An 18,092-nucleotide genomic window follows, 5' to 3' on the forward strand; every position below is an offset into this window, starting at 1 on the left:
AGGTGGTGGGTTCAAACCCAGCCCCAGCCAAAAAACACTGCAAAAAAAAAAAAAAAAAAAAAAAAAAGAGTTCAAGACCAGCCTGGGCAATACACCAAGACTTCAGTCTCAAAAACAACAACAACAACAAAAAAAAAAAAAACAGAAAAACAAAACGATAAAACCCAGTTCTGACTGCTGCATGTAGTGGGTTCCAGACTCTCCTCCCAAAATGAGGATGAAGTTTCTGTCAAACTGGCCCCTAACTCCTTTAAAACAGTAGCATAAACCCAACCCATGCTTGTTAAGACACTCTTTTTGCCCTACCATGATTAACCAGATCTCTGCAGAGGTTACAAAATGAGAGGATCTTGCTGGCTCCAAGGACAAATGAGGAAGGAAAATATGGCTGGACAGAGTCCAAGTGTTGAGGGAGGCCAGGGCTGGGGATAGGGCCTACTTCATTTGATAACAGCAATGAAGGATGCTAGATGGGGCTTCGATAGATGTAAGTAAAGCGTAGAAATACAGACATTCTACAAGTGTACCATGGGGAGCACTGGGCTGTGGCTGGGGCCCAGGAGAAGTGGGAACTCAGGGAAGAAACGATGGAACAGTGCTCAAAGGACCTTGAAGGCCAGGTTTGTTGGGGCCCATCACCTCCTCAGCTGGAGAGGTCAGCACAAGCTACAGTAATGGGATCCTGGACCTCGCACTCCTACTCATCCTCTCTCAACACCCCGCTGGATCATATAGGGAAACCTGTTTCCAGATGCCTCTGATTTATTTCCAAAGGAAAGCTGAAGCACATAGGAAAATACACATGGCTTTTCAGTCTACATTTTTACAGAGAAAGTAGATTCTGTCGTTGGCTTTCTTAGTGCCACCATCCTGTTCTGTGAGGCGCCAAGATGGATGGCCTGTCTCCAAGATTCTGCTGTCAAAGCAGCAACTTGGCCAAGGCCCCTGGGGGTGGGAGTGAAGGTCAGCGACCACTGTAAGGGTGGGTGAGCACATGAGTAGCACTCACTGCAAAGCTAAGGCAAAAAACGGAGCTGGTGGGAGATGCCTCCCTCACCCCAAGGACATGGCTTGCTGAGGCCCAGGACACAAACCAGGTGAGGTGGCTATGGGGGCTGTGGTCCCACCTGGAGCAGCAGCAGGACTCCAAGTGTGCATGTAGGTAATGGGATGAAGGGGGAGCATGCTGAAGAGGCAGCCTATGGGGGATGCAGGGACTTAAGCTTACATATTCTCCCTGCCCCGGTAGAGCTCCTAGACCATGATCCCCAATCCTATACTTGGCCCCTTTCATAAGCTCCATTTCAGGTGGGGGCCCTGCTCAGGTCCCTTCCTCCACCCTATCCCCTCATTGTCAGTGCAAAACCTTCTTAGAGCCAAGACCCCCAGTACCCTGCACCCTGACTGGGGCTGCAGGGAAAGGAGGAAAGGAAGGTGCTAGCTGGGGGCCTCCCCTAGCACAGGGAATTCTTTGCACATCTCTCGAACAATCATGTGGTCCATCTGGCACTGGGACGAGGCCTCTTCTTCAGTGAGGATGCGTCGCAGTGTGGCTTGTAGGTCAGGTAGCCGGTGACGGTGCTGTAGATAGGGTGTGGAACGAACCACAGCATGCATCAGGGAGAGGTACTCCATGCGCAGCTGTGGAAAGAGTAAGCCAGCTCAGGGACCCCAGGGAGGCACTGCAACCACCACCAGACAGGGACAGGCCACTATTGCCCATGGACCCCAGAGCTGTGGATCAGCTCATCACACTTGAATATCAGGGATGCATCCTCAGCATCCAGAATGTACCTGGTACAGAACTGGTCTTCAATAGTTGCTGAATAAACACGTGAATGAATGAATTTATTTCAGCCACAGACAGTCCCAGAACATGACCTGCCCATGTGTCTGCCAGAGGCCCTCTGTGTCTCACCCTATCCTCTCTTGCTCTGGAAGATCTTGTTCACACCCACGGCTTCAAATAGTGACCCACACTCATACCTCTTGCCTAGACCTCTCCTGTGAGCTCCAGGTGAGACTATCCACTGGCTGTTTGTCATCTCCTACACATCTCAAACCCACATATCTCCACTGTCAAACTCATGACTTTACCCATCCTTCCAAAGTTGAAAGCTTTCTTGTGTTCTTTAGCTTCATAAAGGGCACTGCTGTCAATCCAAAAGCACAGGCCTGAAACGCAGATGCCTCTTTGATTCCTCTCTTCCTTACACCTCATGTTCCAGCCATCTCTAAGACCTGGCTATCTCATCTTCTACACATGTCTAAATCTATCTCCAGCACCCTCTCCTCCAACCCTTACTTTCAGCACCTCTGGCTGAAGCAGTCCCAGCAGCCCCTATGACTTAATAGCTAAGCTCTTCATCCTCAGAGACCCCCCAATCCAGTGACATAGCCGCAGCAGTTTTTCTTTGTCTCTCATTTCTCTACCTTTAATTAGAGCAATCAATACCCAAATCACCTCTAGGCAGTATCACCCAGGCCTGGGCTGGATGAGGTGGCTCATGCCTGTAATTCTAACACTCTGGGAGGCCAAGGCAGGTGGATTGCTTGAGCTCAGGAGTTTGAGACCTGCCTGAGCAAGAGCTCTAGAGACCCCAGCTATACTAAAAATAGAAATACTAGCCAGGCGTGGTAGGCAGGCACTTGTAGTTCCAGCTACTTAGGAGTTTAGGCAAAAGGATTCCTCAAGCCTAAGAGTTTGAGGCTTGAGGCTTGAGTTTGAGCTGCTGTGAGCTATGATGATACCACAGCATTCTACCCAGGGCTACAGAGTGAGACTCTGTCTCAAAATACATACATACATAATCAACCAATCAACCCCAAGCCTGGACATCACAGGGCAGTGTCTAGGCAGTAGATGAGTATAGAGCCATATATAGGTCTGGACTTCGTTCACCACAAGCCACAGATGTACACGTAGCACCGTGAGGACTCCCACTCCTCTTCTCTGCCTTGATCACTTTTTTTTTGAGACAGTCTTACTATGTCACCCTCAGTAGAGTGCCCGTGGTGTCACAGCTCACAGCAACCTCAAACTCATGGGCTTAAGCAATTCTCTTGCCTCAGCCTCCCGAGTAGCTGGGACTACAGGCACCCTGCCACAATGCCCGGCAATTTTTTTGGTTGCAGTTATTGTGTTTAGCAGGCCTGGGCCAAGCTCGAACCCGCCAGCCTCGTGTATTTGGCCAGCACCCTACTTATTGAGTTACAGGCACTGAGCCTGCCTTCTTCACTCTTAAAGTGCCATTACCCACTTCCTCTCTGTCTTCTAAACCTAAGGTGCCTGGTCAGCTAGTCTTGTGCTGACAAAACAGAAGTAATCTTTCAGAAATATGTCTGCCTTGCTCAGTACCTACATCCCACCTGTTCCCACCTGAATGAACTGTCCTGGCTCCTGTCCATGTGGGCCTGGACTCCCCCACCCCACCCCACCTCACTTACTTGAATCCAGCAGTGGCCACTGTTCCCAACACATCATCCATTTCTCTGTGCCGACTAGACCATTCCCTCCAGCTCAGCATATGCACCAGCACCTCCCACCTGTAAAACGCTCTCCCTGAGCCCACATCATCTTGCTTCAGTGAACCCCACCCCATTTTTCTGCTCCTGGTCACAGAAAATTCTCACGTGTTGTCTCCATTTACTGCTTCCAATTCCCCTCTCATTCCCACTCTCCAATAATTTCAAATTCTCTCAAACTTTCCATTCAGACTCTCTTCCCTCCACCCCATGGACACTGCTTTTCAGTCCCCACTGACCTCTGTGTGACAAATCCAATGGCCAGTCCTCAGCTCTAATCTTTTTTTTTTGAGACAGAGTCTCAAGCTGTTGCCCTGGGCGGAGTTCTGTGGCATCACAGCTCACAGCAACCTCAAACTCTTGGGCGCAAGTGATTCTCTTGCCTCAGCCTACCAAATAGCTGGGACTACAGGTGCCTGCCACAACACCAGGCTATTTTTGTTGTTGTTGCAGTTGTCACTGCTGTTTTAGCTGGCCTGGGCCAGATTTGAACCCACCAGCCTCGGTGTATGTGGCCGGTGCCCTACCCACTGAGCTATGGACGCCACATCTCAGCTCTAATCTTAACTCAGACTCCTAACAGTGTGGAGATGGCTGACCTCCTTCCTCTTCCAAATACACAGCTTTGGAGCACCTGCTCCTGGTTCTCCTGGGTTTCTCCGTTTAACTCAGCTATGCCAGCCTGAGCTTCCTGCTGACGTGTCCATCCATCTTATCTCCTAGGCAATCACACTGTCACAGGCTTCCCCTCATATCTGAATAGACAGCTCCAAAATGTCTCTAGTCCCAACTCCCCATTATCTCCTTGATGCTCCCAGGACCTGGTTGACTAGCACTTCAATTTTATCACATTCAAAACATAACTACTATTTCCCGAGAAGTTCTTCTCCCAATCTTTCCCCTGTTCAGCAATCAGCACTTCATCCACCTCAGTCAAGATAAATCTAGCAACAAGCCCTGCCAAATGCACTTTCAACACACTCTGAGGCTGACCTCTTTTTACCACAACTACAGCCTCTCCCCACCCCATCCATGCCACCTGGACCTGTGAGGTTGTTTGCTCCTCCTTGGACGGCTTCTACTCTTTCACGGTCTCAATTCCATTTGGGATGCTAATCAGAACACTTCTCCCTCCTCTGAGAGGGACTGAAACCTCCCGTCGTAGCCTCCAAGGCTTCATGTAAGCTCTACCCCACCCCTTTCCTCTTCTTCCATCACTCCCTCCACTCCAGCTCTCTCCAGATACTCCATCTCCAGATCCCCTCATGGCTGGCTCCTTTGGGTCTTGGCACACCTGCTATGGTTTCTAAATGGCCTCACATACATAGCTGGTTTAAACAGAGGCCCTGTCCCCTCATCTCCACTGCCAAGTCTTCCCATTTTGTTTTAGGTTCCACACGGCAACCATCCCTGCTGCAGCCACCTCCAGGCACCTTGTCTCCAGGGGACAGGTCCGCGATGTGCCGCACAGTGATGTCAATGAGCGCCATCATGTCTGTGTGGTAGAAGATGGCAGCTGTGGTGGGGCTGCCAAACACATCCTGCAGGAACTTGAGGATAGAGTGTGGTGGCTGTGGCTCGTGTTTGAAGATGCGCACAGGGTCATCTAGGAGGCAGGGGTCATGGGTCAGGGCAGTCCTTACAGGGGTCCCAGAGTCACCCCAGGGAGTTGCAGGAGTGATTTCAGGGGATCATTGAGTCACAGAGCATTGAAGTGGTACCCGCACCGATTCCTGTACCCTCACCCCCTCTGTTCAGGAGCAACAGCAGCTTCTCAGAGAAGATCTTGACATTGGTATATTTGCTCAGAGCAGCCATGATGACATTCTGATCAGGGGCTGAGGAAAGACATGAGTTTAAACAAGGTGCTGAGCCTAGAGAGGCCCCTGTTTAGTTAGCCACCTCCTGGCTGGGCCCCACTCCCACCTGGCAGGTGCAAGTTGAGAGCCAGAAGCAGGTTCACGCAGAGGTCTGGCAGCTGCTCTGTGGTATCCAAGGGCAGCCCATCCTCAACAATGCTCAGCAGGAATTGAGCAAAGGGTGTGCCCAGGTGTTCTGGGAGAGAGGCACACAGAAGTCTGCACCAGTCCCCTCTGCCCCACATCATTTAGCCTTCTTGGCTTTCTGTAAGCCTTGGGGATACCCTATCCCTGCCAGGCTGTGTAGTCAGCAGGTCCCCAGGCCCTCAGGCCATGAGCCTTGGCTCCAAGACCTGTGGTCAGCTAGTCCATGAGATGCATTTCTTACCATAGTGTGCGTAGGGCACTGCCTCCCCCATGGAGAAGACCATGGCCAGGACGAGGGCAGAGTAACAGAGTTTCTGGTGGTCTAGGGGGACAAAGCAGGCAGTCAGAGTCCCTGAAAATGGCAGAAAACTCCAGTATATGGTGAGAACCCCTCTAGATGGCAGGAAGCTCCACCCCCCCCACCCCACTACCCGCCTCACCCTGTGTGTCCGTCTGCATATCCCTGGCCAGCTCCACTGGCAGCACAGATGACACGAGTATGGAAATAATGGCTGCATCCAGGCTACACATGGCACCGAAGCACTTGAGGAGCAGCAGCCGAAGTGATGCTCGGTGCTCCTGGCAGGGGACCCTGTGTGCTTAGTGCCGCGACCCCCAACCCTCCCCCAGTCCTCCATGCCCTCTCCCCTCCACTTGCACACACCATTTGGTAATAGGCCACCAAGGCCAGGACAGACTCAAATTCATTTCTCTTGCACATTTTCTTGCAAACTTCAGGGTCTGCATCAGTCTGTAGGAAAGAAGAAATGTGAGAGACACCCAGTGTGCAGCCACATAGGAGAAAGCCAGGCTGCATGTGTGCAGGGGGGACTCCTAAGCATCAAGGAGGGAAGATGCAGGGTGGGAGTCACCATTCCACATGTTAGGGGATGCATATGGGCCCCTTCCCCGCACCAGGATATGCAGTAGCTCCTCCAGGTAGCAGCGGATGACGTCCTCGTCCTCATACAGGGCCCAACTGCGCTGCTGGGCATCATCCTTCCGCCGAGCCAGGTCTGCAAAAATCACCTCCAGCCTCTGCTGGTCATGGCAGACCTGCCCTGAGGGCAGGGCTGTGCTCAGGTCCTGGGGGAAGAGGTGAAGCACGGCTCAGCACACTCCCTGCCCTCACTATCTCCAGGAAGTCCCCAAGAGTCCACTTGTGGCCTCTGTGAACTCAAGTCCTACATGGCCCATGGTGAATAGGGGGCTCAGCTCCAGTCTTCATGACCTCCTGGGATAGGACTCCACATGATACACATCTGTGGGGTCTTTTCCAACAACTTGCCTATCATCCCAGATCTGGATAAACTACCCATGAGGAACGCTATCACTGCCTGAATGTGACTCCAAGACCTCACTTTCTCATTTCACACAAAGTGGTACCAGGCCTGTCATCTTCCCACCTATTCCCCTATTTTCCTTGAACCCAGCTGACCAGGCACTCGCTGCCATGCCCAGCAGAGACAAGCCCATCAACCCATTGTCATCCCCCCATGCTTAACCAGAATTGCAGTACGGGACCATGGAGCTCTAACAGGGACCTTTGGCCCATCTGGCCCTCATCATATAGATGGGCTCACTGCCAACCTAATTCTGCTCCTGACCAGGGCTGCCCCAACCTTGGCAAAGGACCCTACCCATCCATCCTATGAAGCCCACACACCCCATTCCCTCTTGTCCAAGTTAGCCCTTAGGCCTCCATCACAATTCTCCAAGCACGCATGCCTCTCCACTGCTAAGGTCAGCAGGGCACTGCCCTCACCCATGCACTGCGTCTACTCCTTCTCTGTAGCCAGAAAAAACTCTTGGCCACTCATATCTGGTCTTACCTTCTCCCATACCACCTGCCCTCACGTTCCCTACGTTCCAGCCAAGCCTGCCTTGCTCTGCTTGGCCCAATAAGACAAATTAAGTCCTGCCTCATGGCCCTTGTTCAGGCTGTGCCTCTGCTGGAACTCTACTCCGCCCTTTCTCCTTCAAGGATTAACCACCAGCAAAATGAATGAGCTTAACAAATACCTGTCACATATAGACTGGACAAATGTGTGAGGGTGAGAACAGGGTGAGGTTAGCAGGGTGGCCCAAGGGTGGGGAGGCTCCCAGATGTGTTGCCCACCCTCACCTTGCCCTCTACCAGTAAGAGGAGGACCTGTTCCATGATAGGTGCGCTGGCTGGCACAGAGGCCTGGATGTGACCCACCACAACTCCGATAGCCACACGGCATAACTCATGGCTCAGGCCGGTGTTTCTTCGCACAAGTTCCATCAGCTCTGCCCCAATGGTCCTTGGCACAGCTGTCTCAACCACTGCCTTTTCCTCTGTGGTCCCCAGGCTCAGTGCATCCAAGGCCTCCAGGTCATCAGGGGCTGAGGCTGTGCCAACTGCCACTTCCTCTGTGGGGGGTTCAGGGACTGGTGCCTTGAAGGGAGGGGGCTGGGCTTGGGATACGGTGGTGTGGGTGCCCCGGCGGGGCACAGGTGGGGGTGTGGGCGAACAGCTGGAGCCCAGCTCAGATGGACTGGAGTTGGTACAGAACGTGTCCAGGGAGGTACTGTTAATTGAGGAGCCACTGGACATGGTGTTGCGGCTGCCTGTGAGCAAAGAGTAGATGCTGTGCTGGGGTAGCCCCTAGAGCCCTCCACCCCTCCCAGCCCAGTGCCCTTGTCCTCAAATACAGGGAGGGCCCAGTTCCTTTGCTCAGCTTTGTCTCTCCTCTAAGCCCAGAGCCCTCAACTGACCCAACTCAGGGCCCTGTCTTCTCACCAAGCCTAGAGCCACCATCTCCCTGACATGGGCAGAACCACCATTCCAGTCACAGTATATGCCCCCATCTCAATCCTTCAACCCCTCCTTCTTACCCCTCCCCAAGGCCAGGGCCTCTGGGTCTCGGCATTTCACAGGTGGAGGAGGTGTGGCAGGTGCTGCCCGGCAAGGCTGTAGTGGGATCTGAGAAGACAGAAATAGGATCTGGGAGGACAGGTGGCCATCTGGGGTGGCAGCCTGGCAGGGGTCCTGAGCACAGGCAGGGATATTGCTCTGGGATGCATCATTCTCCAAGTGGAACCTTTCACTCCACTTGGAAGCCCTCCTCCCCTTTTTTTTTGAGACAGGGTCTTGGTCTGTTGCTTGGGGCCAAACTCTTAGGCTCAAAAGATCCTCTTGTCTCGGCCTCCAGTGTAGCTGGGACTACAATTACGCACCACCACACCTGGCTATTTTTTCTATTTTTCGTAGAGATGGGGGTCCTGCTGTGCTGCTCAGTCTAGTCTTGAACTCCTGAGCTCAAGCAATCCTCTTGCTTTGGCCTCCCAAAGTGCTAGGATTATAGGTGTGAACCACCACACATGGCCTGGATGAAACCTTGAAACTTTACCCATCTTTCTTCTCCATGGTGCCCTCACCATGTACCTGGTAGAGGCCTCCATCTGCCCCAAGATGCTCAGAAGTGGGCAGGCTGTGCTGCCGCTCAAACCCAGATCGACACACCCCATTGGGCTGCCTGGCAGAAGCAGAATCCAGATGGTGGTCACTGGTGGATGAGGTCATAGCTGCAGCACATGAGGGACCTCTGTGAGACAGGGTCTCTTTTCGGTGGTGGATTAGCTTCCTGATGGAAGGACAAGGAGACTACTGGGGGATATATTTCATAGCTCCCAAAGTCCTCACGCTGGGACCTCACATCCCCATCTCCCCCTTGCCCTCTGTACATCTCTAGCACTCACTGAAGGACCCTATTCCATTTCCCACCACACTCACTGGAGGACTCCACGTTGTTCCAGGCTGTACTTGCCACCATCCCGCATAGCTGTATTGTGCACGGCCTCGATGGCTCGGTCAATGGCCTGGAGGACATCCTGTTCCAGGCCCTGGAGAGAGGCAGGGGGCACAATTAGACCTGGGGGACAACTTAGTAAGCTTAGTCCAGACCTAGCCCAAGGTGGAACTCAAGGCAGAGAATCACTAAAGCTAAAGCCTAGAATGCTAGACATGAGCACAGAAAGTTGAACTAGAATATGGAATGGGGTTTCAAGCTGCATTACTCAGCGAGTTACAGCACAGGGTGGCCACCATGCTGCCACTTTACACATTGAGGCTCCATTCAGAAATTTATCCCACAGGGAGGCTCTTGGCTAAGATGTTTCTGAAAACCAAGGGACTAAAACAAAAACAAAGCCCAGGGATCCCCAGTTTGGGGCCAGAACCACACATCTAGTCTATCTCTAGTCTTGGTTCAAGGCCCAGGTTGATATGCCAAGCAGGATACCTCCAATGTCTGGAATCCTTAAAAAATCACTCTGGATCTTGTTGATCGTTCACAAAATCAAGGTCATACTCAAGAACATCCCTGTTCCTAACGTCTGGAAACTAAGAACAGGCTAAAGGAACCTTTCCTCTCCACTCCTGCTGCTGGCTCTCATGCGCCCAAGGTGTCCCAGTAAGCTCCCAGACCTGCCCTGGAAAGCAGTTTTGTGTTTGTGCCAAAGGATGAATATGAGAGAGGGATCTGCTCCCTGCCCCACGTCCTGGGTTATGCCCAACAACCCAGGAGTCCAATATATCCTGCCTGTCTGGCACAGGGTGGGGGTGTGGGGTAGCAGTTGTGAGACCAGGCACCCCAATCCTCTCCTGGCATACATGGTCCATAAGTTGACATAGGCTCCTCAGAGCTGAGGTGAACTCACTCTGGTGTGAGTTTGAGAAGCTTTCCTGATGGGAGACAGACAGGTAGGCACAGACAGTAAAGCCCAAGTGATATGGAGTGTGCCAGAGTGCAGGAGAAAGGAGACAAGAGAGGAGGAAAGAAAGAGAATGATACACTCATACACACAGAGTGAGAAAGACATAGAGAGAGAAGCTCAGAGAGGAATGGGGAGGCAGGCAGAGGGAGATAATATAGAAAGAAACGGAAAGCTAGAGATACAGTGGGAAAGAGTCGGAAGAAGAAAAAACACACACACAGGTGGAATGTCAGAATGACACAGAAATATGCAGTCAGGGAAACCGAGAGACAAACACAGAAAAAAACTGAGACATAGTGACAGAAAAGACGGTAGCCTCTCTGGCCTACCTAAATATCCTGTCTCATTGGTCCTGGCTAGAGTAGGGGACCCACAGGCCTATGACCTATGTCCAGTAGGGGAAAAAGACAGGACTCTTCTCAAAGGCCTTCTATGAGACCCCATTCCTAAAGAGGCAGGGTCTGACACCCTCACCTCAGGCCCAGCAGTCCTGGTGTTTAGTGCCCCCCACTCTTATTCCAACACTCCTGGATGCAATGAGGCGGAGAATCAGTGAGGACACCCCTAGGGCCCAGGACCCATTCCCTTTGCTAAGACCAGATGACATGTCCAAATTTATCTTGTTATTTTTGTCCTAAACCAGGCTGGAACCATGATGTTTCCTAAAGGCTGGGGATAAAGATGGGATGGGGTGTCTGGCACAGGCCAGGCAGCCCTAGGCCCTCCTTTCCACCCTGCTCACAATAGACCAGCTGGAGACACCACACCCCAGCCCCTACTCCAGTAGGGCTGCTCTCAGAGAAACAGGAACTGGCACTGCAGCCTCCACTAGAGGAAAACAGGGCCATGGTTAGACCAGAGGAAGCCATGAGGAGGACTCACTTTTTCATAGTGGGAGTAGCCCCCATTTCAGGCTCAGGACAAGGAGAGGTAGAGCTCCCCCAGCTTGCAAAGGAAGTAAGAGGAAGTCAGTCTGAGAAGTCAGGGCCTGAGGCCTGAAGAGTAGAGGGAGCAGTGCCAGGGAGTGTCAGTAGGGGCTGGAGTCTTTGGTTCAAATAGGGTTGAAGCAATCTTAGGAAGAGCTTAAGAGGATGGCTGAGTACAGGATAGTGAATGACACTAAGGTCCCAGGGCTTGGGTGTCACTTAGGGGATGGGGATATCTATGGCTCCAGAGTCCAAGTTGGGGGTTAAGAACCTAGAGGATGTTTAAGGAAATAGGTGGTGTCCAAGGTGGCCAAGGTCTCGGTGGTGGAGGCAGTGGCTTCAACTGGGAGATGCAGGGGGGTGGGGGGGGGAGGGTCGGGGGTAGAGAGAGGCAAGAATATGAGATCCTAGGAATACAGGGAAGGGACATATTAAGGGGTCTCAAGGATTTGGGTAACTGGCCAGAATTCAGTACTGGAGTCTCAGTATACTCTTAAATTCTATTCAAATGGAGGTTTTAATACTCAAGGGTCTGAGTCCCAAGGAGTCCAGAGTTCGTCTTTTGATAGATCTAGAGTTAGCTGTAAAGGGCCAACTGGGCCTTTGTGCGGGATGCTCCCGGGGTCTCAGTCATCACCAGGCTGGGGACTCAGGGTCAGGCTCTCAAATTTCCTGTTTGTCAGAGGTCACGGCTTCGAGTCCCTGGGAGTCTGGGGTCCTTGGGTTTGCTGTGTGGGCTTGTGAAGGCGTCTAGTGCCAAGGGCTACGGAGGCCAGGTGGGAAGGGGCACACTCACCTGCAGGCGGCACAGGTAGGCGGGAGGCACGTAGCCGGTCTCTCCACTGCGCGCTCGCGCCGCCAGCCACCAGTGCGCACTGCTGCGCTCCAGCACCAGGAAGGTCTCGCCCGCAGCGAATGCCAGGGCGTTGGGCTCCGCCGAGCGGAACGCGTACAGCGCGCGGTACATGAAGCTGGGCTGGGCCGGGCCGGGGGGGTGCAAAACAGGCAGCAGGGTCTGCGGAGCCTGGACAACAGGCCGGTAACTCCGCAAGACGCTCGCCCCGCCCCGTAACACACCACGCCTGCGCGCGCACTCCCGCCGAAGCCCCGCCCCGGAGCCTGTCGGCCCACGCAAGCGGCGCCGCGCCCGGTGTCGCGGACCCTAGAGACGCTGAGGGGCGGTCCTGGAGAGTCAATCGCCGCTCTGGCTCGGACTTCTCTCTCCGACTCGGACCCTTTACTCCAGCCTCAGCTTACCCTGCCCGGCCCTCCACTTCCTTTCCCCGCTGAAGTTCCAGTGCTGCGGGTGCGAGTGCTGCGAGTTCTGCCTGCCGAGGAAGGTGCACCGCGCTCGTAGCCGGTACGCCACCGGTTCTCCGTGGGAGTGGGTCCCAACCTACTAATAAGGATGGTGACCGAGAGGGCGGTCTCATTGTTGGATCCCGCTAATCTGACACTTGAAAGCCCCTGCAGGGGCCAAATTTCCTTGGAGTGGTCTAGGGCCCACAACACCAGTAAGTTCCTGCCCTGTACTGTGCCAGTGGTAGCCAATGTGCAAGTGTGTGTGGCCAGGCAGGGTCGGAGTGTAGGGGAAGCAATAGGAAACAGAAACCAGCACAGCGGATTTCCTTGTCTGAAGTCGCACCTTATTTGCTCCCCACACTCACCCTTTCCCTCTCCTCAGCCTTGGCTGTTTATCCCTGTCTTGGATGTTTGCAAAAGGTTGTCAAACTCCCATCCCATCGGTCGCTATCATCTTGCTGTGTTAATTATTTCTGATGCCCCTTTCTGAGAGCATACAGGCTGGCAGAGGGTAGGGAGTAGGTTACCAAGTGGCCTTAAGAGCATGTTTGACACACCCAACTTTCCAGTTAGTCCAGACCACCAGATTTTGAAATCTCTTGTAGTGTCTTGGGGGCGCCCAGGGAAGAGGACCTGGGAGGGAGGGTCACAGAGCCACACACTCTCCACAGGAACCCTGAGCCCAGGGAGCAAGGGCTATGATTACAACTAGGCCAGTGTATGCAGTTGACCAGTTTTTAGCCATAAACACATAGGCCCAGTGGGCCTTGGGGAGGAGGTAGGTACTGGGAGGTTCAGGGGAGGGGTAGTTGCTAGAATCTGAACATCCAGACCTGACTTTCTCTACACCAGGTCTGGCCCTACAGTTCAAGACCTTCCTTAGCCACTCTTCCTCCCAGAAAGACCTCCTGGCACACAGCTACAGTAGTTCTCAGATGTGCTGGCTGGGACTTCCATGAAGGCTGAGTATAAAATTGTAGTGGCCTAGGGCTAGGTAGGAATCACAACAGGTGGTGTCTTTAGAATATTCCCTTTCATTCAGCCCTCTACCAGAATATTCCTTTTCATTCAGCCCTCTCCCTCTACCACCTGAGCCATTTACCACAGAGCCCAGGGATACTAATAGGCCTGAATTTAGCAGCTACTTGAAGCTATAGTATTGGCCCCAGGACATCTGACATCAAAATGTTCAGCCAACTAGCTGCTGGGCCACAAGAGGGATCAAAAACTGAAACCAGGGCGGCGCCTGTGGCTCAGTGAGTAGGGCGCCGGTCCCATATGCCGAGGGTGGCGGGTTCAAACCCAGCCCCGGCCAAACTGCAACAAAAAATAGCTGGGCGTTGTGGTGGGTGCTTGTAGTCCCAGCTGCTTGGGAGGCTGAGGCAAGAGAATCGCGTAAGCCCAAGAGTTAGAGGTTGCTGTGAGCCGTGTGACGCCACGGCACTCTACCCGAGGGTGGTACAGTGAGACTCTGTCTCTACCAAAAAAAAAAGCTGAACCCAAAGTTTCATCGAACAGGGCCATGGGAAAACCTGTGTATAGTTTTTGAATGGAGGTGCTAGGCACTTGGCCAATACAGATCCCAGAAGGACCCTAAGGTATGTGTATTGGGGGTGGGAGGATCCTTTTTGGGTTATCTCAGGGTGCTAGGTTGGGGGATTGAGGAGCAAGCCAAGAGGCTGTGATGACTGTAGGATTGATCCACGGGGTGGGAGCAGTGGCCAGGAGAATATTGTGGGCCTGAGAGGAAATCAGAGCATGTACTGAGGCTTTTGAAGGTTAGGAGCGGGGGTTGTGTGTCCCTGAAAGAATGACAGCAGCACTGTGTACAATAAACAAGATTTATATTAGAACATATACACTCAAGGAAGAAAGAGGTATTTGCATCATCAAACATGGAATGTTGAAGAAATAGTTAAAATAAATAAAGATTCGAAGTGCAGCTGGGGCTGGCTCAGGCTGGGGCTCACAGAGGCCACTGCACATCAGCTCCAGGCTGCAGGGGCCAACAACTGGCCATACTGACCTCCTCCCTGACGCAGCACAGCTGTGCCTGGGACACAGAGTCTCTCAGGTACTGGAAGAGACAGCAAGCTCACTCCCCACTCTCCTCACTTATCTCTGTGACAATGTCTATCAGGCTCTGAAGCCCAAAGATATAGCCAGCATCTTGGCCCTCGTGTACCACAGTGTCCTCACCATACAGCCTACAGGTGGTGTGCGCAAAGTCAATCATGCGCACATCTACTGAGCTGGCACCAATGGGCTTGAAGGCATAGGCACCAGCAGACTCATCTGCTGACTCCTCTGAAAGGTCTTCCAAGTCCTCAGCATCTGAGTCCAGGGCCACTTCAGGCCGTTCCTTGCCATCATAGATGACTAGCAGAGAGCTTGAGTAGAAGCGGTAGGACTCCTGTCGCTCTAACACAGTTTTGAGCTCAGCCAGCTTCTTGAGCACAGGGCTCAGGAGTTCACGGCGCAGGTAGCGCCCATTGTGGAAAAACTGGAAAAGTGCCTCCTTGAAGCCCTGCACTGACAGCTTTCGCCCATGGTACTTATTCATGAACATGAGCTGTCCACTGGCCGCCTGGTATACCTGTGGGAAAGAGACCAGCAGGTCAGGAGCTGAGAGCCACCTCAAGCCTGCACATCAGGGGGTGATGCAATGTGACAAGCCAGATCAGATCCTTTAACTTATCAAGTATACTGGTCATACATGAGCCATTGTCCTCTCTGATCAGTCCCTACCTGGAAGGCAGCCATCCAATCTGGGTTTGGTGGTGCGCCCCACACCCCTGCTCAGCATCTGGGTCCATGGAGAAAACCTAACCCTTTTGCCTTCCTCTCTACTCCTATGCACAGACTCTGGTCTTAGCCAGCCAGGTCAACCTCAGAGGGGTTCACCCAGACATGCATGCCATCTTTGTAACCAGAAAGCAACAGATTCATGTAGTGTCAAATATGGACTCTTCTAAGCAAAGAGGACCATGCCAGGGCAGGGAAATGGCAGTCACTGGATGCTCTAAACAGCCTCTGCCAAGCATTAGCACACCCCTCACCTGCATGCCGCACACACGCACGCCAATGACCGCAGATGTGCTCTGCTGACATTTTCGGATCTGGTTGGCTGCCTTCTCCTCTGAAGCATCGTCACCATGTTGGCGTGTGCCCATCTTGAGGTCAAGGACACAAGGCACCTCATAGCGGGAAGTCAGATTCTCCAGTAAGATAAATTCTGAGTTGTTAAGAACAATACTCCCAAGAGGAAGTGCTACTGCATGGGGCCTTGGCACTCCCAGGAGACAGTGCCTGGACATAGTAACCCAGAGAAGCCTGAGCCCGTGGCAGACTCCATTATTCCTCTCCATCTCCCACGCAGGGAGCTCAGAGCCAACTAGAGAGCTAAGAGGCACCTATACTTTGTCAGGGAACTGGAATGACAGCAGCCTTCATTTTCATTCAACAGGGCCCAGGCTCTCCCAGTGTTGGGCACATCACTCTACTTCCTGAACTCAGGTAGATGTAGGTCCAATGTTCAACAATAGAAAATTCTCAGTTACAAACTAAACATCAAGTACGATCAGTAAATCCTATAGCCTTAAATGTGAATTGGAAATATCAGGATAAACTCATGAAAATACTTTTTTCTTTAAATGTTTATCAACCAGATGCAGTGGCTCATGCCTGTAATTCCAACACTTTGGGAGGCTGAGGCAGGAGGATTGCCTGAGGCCAAGTGTTTAAGACCAGCCCAGGCAACATACTGAGACCATGTCCCTACAAAGCATTTAAAATTAGCCAAGTGTGGGCGGCACCTGTGGCTCAAAGGAGTAGGGTGCCAACCCCATATACCGGAGGTACATATACCTGGCCGAGGCCAAAAACTGCAAAAAAATAAAAATTAGCCAAGTGTGCTAGTACACATCTGTAGTGTCAGCTACTCAGAAAGCTGAAGCAGCAGGAAAGGGTGTCCAACCTTTTTATTTTTCTACTGCACACCAGAAGATAAAGAGTTATCTTGGACCACACATTAAATACATAAACACTAACACACACACACACAAAATCTATGCATACTTTTTTGCAATATCTGACACCATAGAAAAGCAAAACAGTCCTCAAATCTGCTTTGATTACACTACCAGCCTAGGTGACAAAGTGAGACCCATTCTCAAAAATAAATAAGATGGGGGGGTGCCTGTGGCTCAAAGGAGTAGGGTGCTGGCCCCATATGCCGGAGATGGAGGGTTCAAACCCAGCCCCGGCCAAAAATTGCAAATAAATAAATAAGATAGGCTAGGTGCAGTGACTCATGCCTGTAATCCCAGCACTCTGGGAGGCCAAGGCAGGCGGATCACCTGAGCTCGCGAGCTCGAGACCAGACTAAGACAGAATGAAACCCTGTCTCTAAAAAATAGCCAGGCGCTGTGGCGGGCACCTATAGTCCCAGCTTCTTGGAAGGCTGAGACAAGAGAATCACTTGAGCCCAGGACTCTGAGGTTGTTGTGAGCTATGACGCCATGGCACTCTACCAGGGCTGACAAACTGAGACTCTGTCTCAAAAAATAAATAGGGCGATGCCTATGGCTCAGTGAGTGGGGGGCTGGCCCCATACATGGAGGGTGGTGGGTTCAAACCCAGCCCCAGCCAAACCAACAAAAAAATAGCCGGGCGTTGCAGTGGGCACCTATAGTCCCAGCTGCTCGGTAGGCTGAGGCAGGAGAATCGCCTAAGTCCAAGAGCTAGAGGTTGCTGTGAGTTCTGTGACGTCATGGCACTCTACCGAGGGCAGTAAAGTGAGACTGTGCCCCAACAAAAAATAAAAATAAAAATAAATAAATAAGTAAGTAAATAAAAAGATAAATGTCCATTTCTTAGCAGTATGCACTGAAAGGGTTTAGTAACAGTGGCCAGGAGTAACAAGTGCCCCTAAAGCGCACTGTTATCTCATCATTTCCCATTAAAAGGAACCAGTGCATGGCTATTTTACAGCCTAAAAGCCAGTAATGGTTTCTGTACTTTTCAGATAAACATATACATATAAAATATTTTATGTTGCATGAAAATTAAATAAAATTCAATTGCAATGATTGTAAATATATATATATTTTTTGACAGAGTCTTACTATGTCATCCTTGGTAGAGTACAATGGCATCACAGCTCACAGCAACCTCAAACTCTTGTTTTGAAGTGATTCTCTTGCCTCAGCCTCCCAAATAGCTGGGACTCAGGCACCCGCTGCAATGACGGGCTATTTTTTTGTTGTCAATGTTGTTTAGCAGGCCCAGGCCGGGTTTGAACCCGTCAGCCCTGGTATATGTGGCCAGTACACTAACTAACCACTAAGCTACAGATGCTGAGCCGGTAAATAAAGTTTTTAAACACAGCCATACTCTAGTATCATCTATGGCTGTTTTCACGATACAATGGCACAGCTGTGACACAGACTCTATGGCCTACAAAACCTCTGTGGCCCTTTACCCAAAAGGTTTACTGCTCTCTGCTTTAGAGAACCGGTTTGAATTCACACATGTGGGACAGGAAATACACATGGATGGCTTTGGACCATTTTTCCATACCAGAAAGTAA

The 18,092-nt window shown here is 51.9% G+C and overlaps 2 protein-coding genes across 10 annotated transcripts in view; both read right to left on the bottom strand.

Annotated features, from left to right (window-relative positions):
• Positions 1-744: 744 nt before the first annotated feature.
• On the bottom strand, positions 745-12,280 carry NCKIPSD (NCK interacting protein with SH3 domain). 3 transcript variants are annotated; one of them, XM_053599091.1, is made up of 13 exons: positions 11,997-12,280; positions 9,292-9,401; positions 8,944-9,142; positions 8,394-8,481; positions 7,657-8,126; positions 6,447-6,617; positions 6,196-6,282; positions 5,972-6,110; positions 5,773-5,853; positions 5,452-5,580; positions 5,271-5,363; positions 4,959-5,131; positions 745-1,641 (listed from the first exon to the last, which is right to left on the bottom strand). In XM_053599091.1, exons 1-13 carry the CDS (start codon positions 12,165-12,167, stop codon positions 1,438-1,440), a joined length of 2,115 nt encoding a protein of 704 aa, XP_053455066.1. In that variant the 5' UTR covers positions 12,168-12,280; the 3' UTR covers positions 745-1,437. The 3 variants fall into 3 exon arrangements, with proteins under 3 accessions (XP_053455066.1, XP_053455067.1, XP_053455068.1); XM_053599092.1 differs by having other exon boundaries at positions 745-1,581; positions 11,997-12,253; XM_053599093.1 differs by having other exon boundaries at positions 8,944-9,083; positions 11,997-12,121.
• Positions 12,281-14,329: 2,049 nt separating this feature from the next.
• IP6K2 (inositol hexakisphosphate kinase 2) overlaps positions 14,330-18,092 on the bottom strand; it is a 32,247-nt gene continuing 28,484 nt past the window's right edge. For all 7 annotated transcript variants that reach the window (XM_053599119.1, XM_053599117.1, XM_053599123.1 and 4 more), the window contains 2 exons: positions 15,562-15,737; positions 14,330-15,098 (listed from right to left, as the gene is read on the bottom strand). In XM_053599119.1, coding sequence (XP_053455094.1) covers positions 14,598-15,098; positions 15,562-15,737 — 677 coding nt within the window. In that variant the 3' untranslated portion in view covers positions 14,330-14,597. The remainder of the gene's footprint in view (positions 15,099-15,561; positions 15,738-18,092) is intronic.

The sequence above is a fragment of the Nycticebus coucang genome, chromosome 8 (assembly GCF_027406575.1).
Source record: "Nycticebus coucang isolate mNycCou1 chromosome 8, mNycCou1.pri, whole genome shotgun sequence".
NCBI lineage: Eukaryota > Metazoa > Chordata > Mammalia > Primates > Lorisidae > Nycticebus > Nycticebus coucang.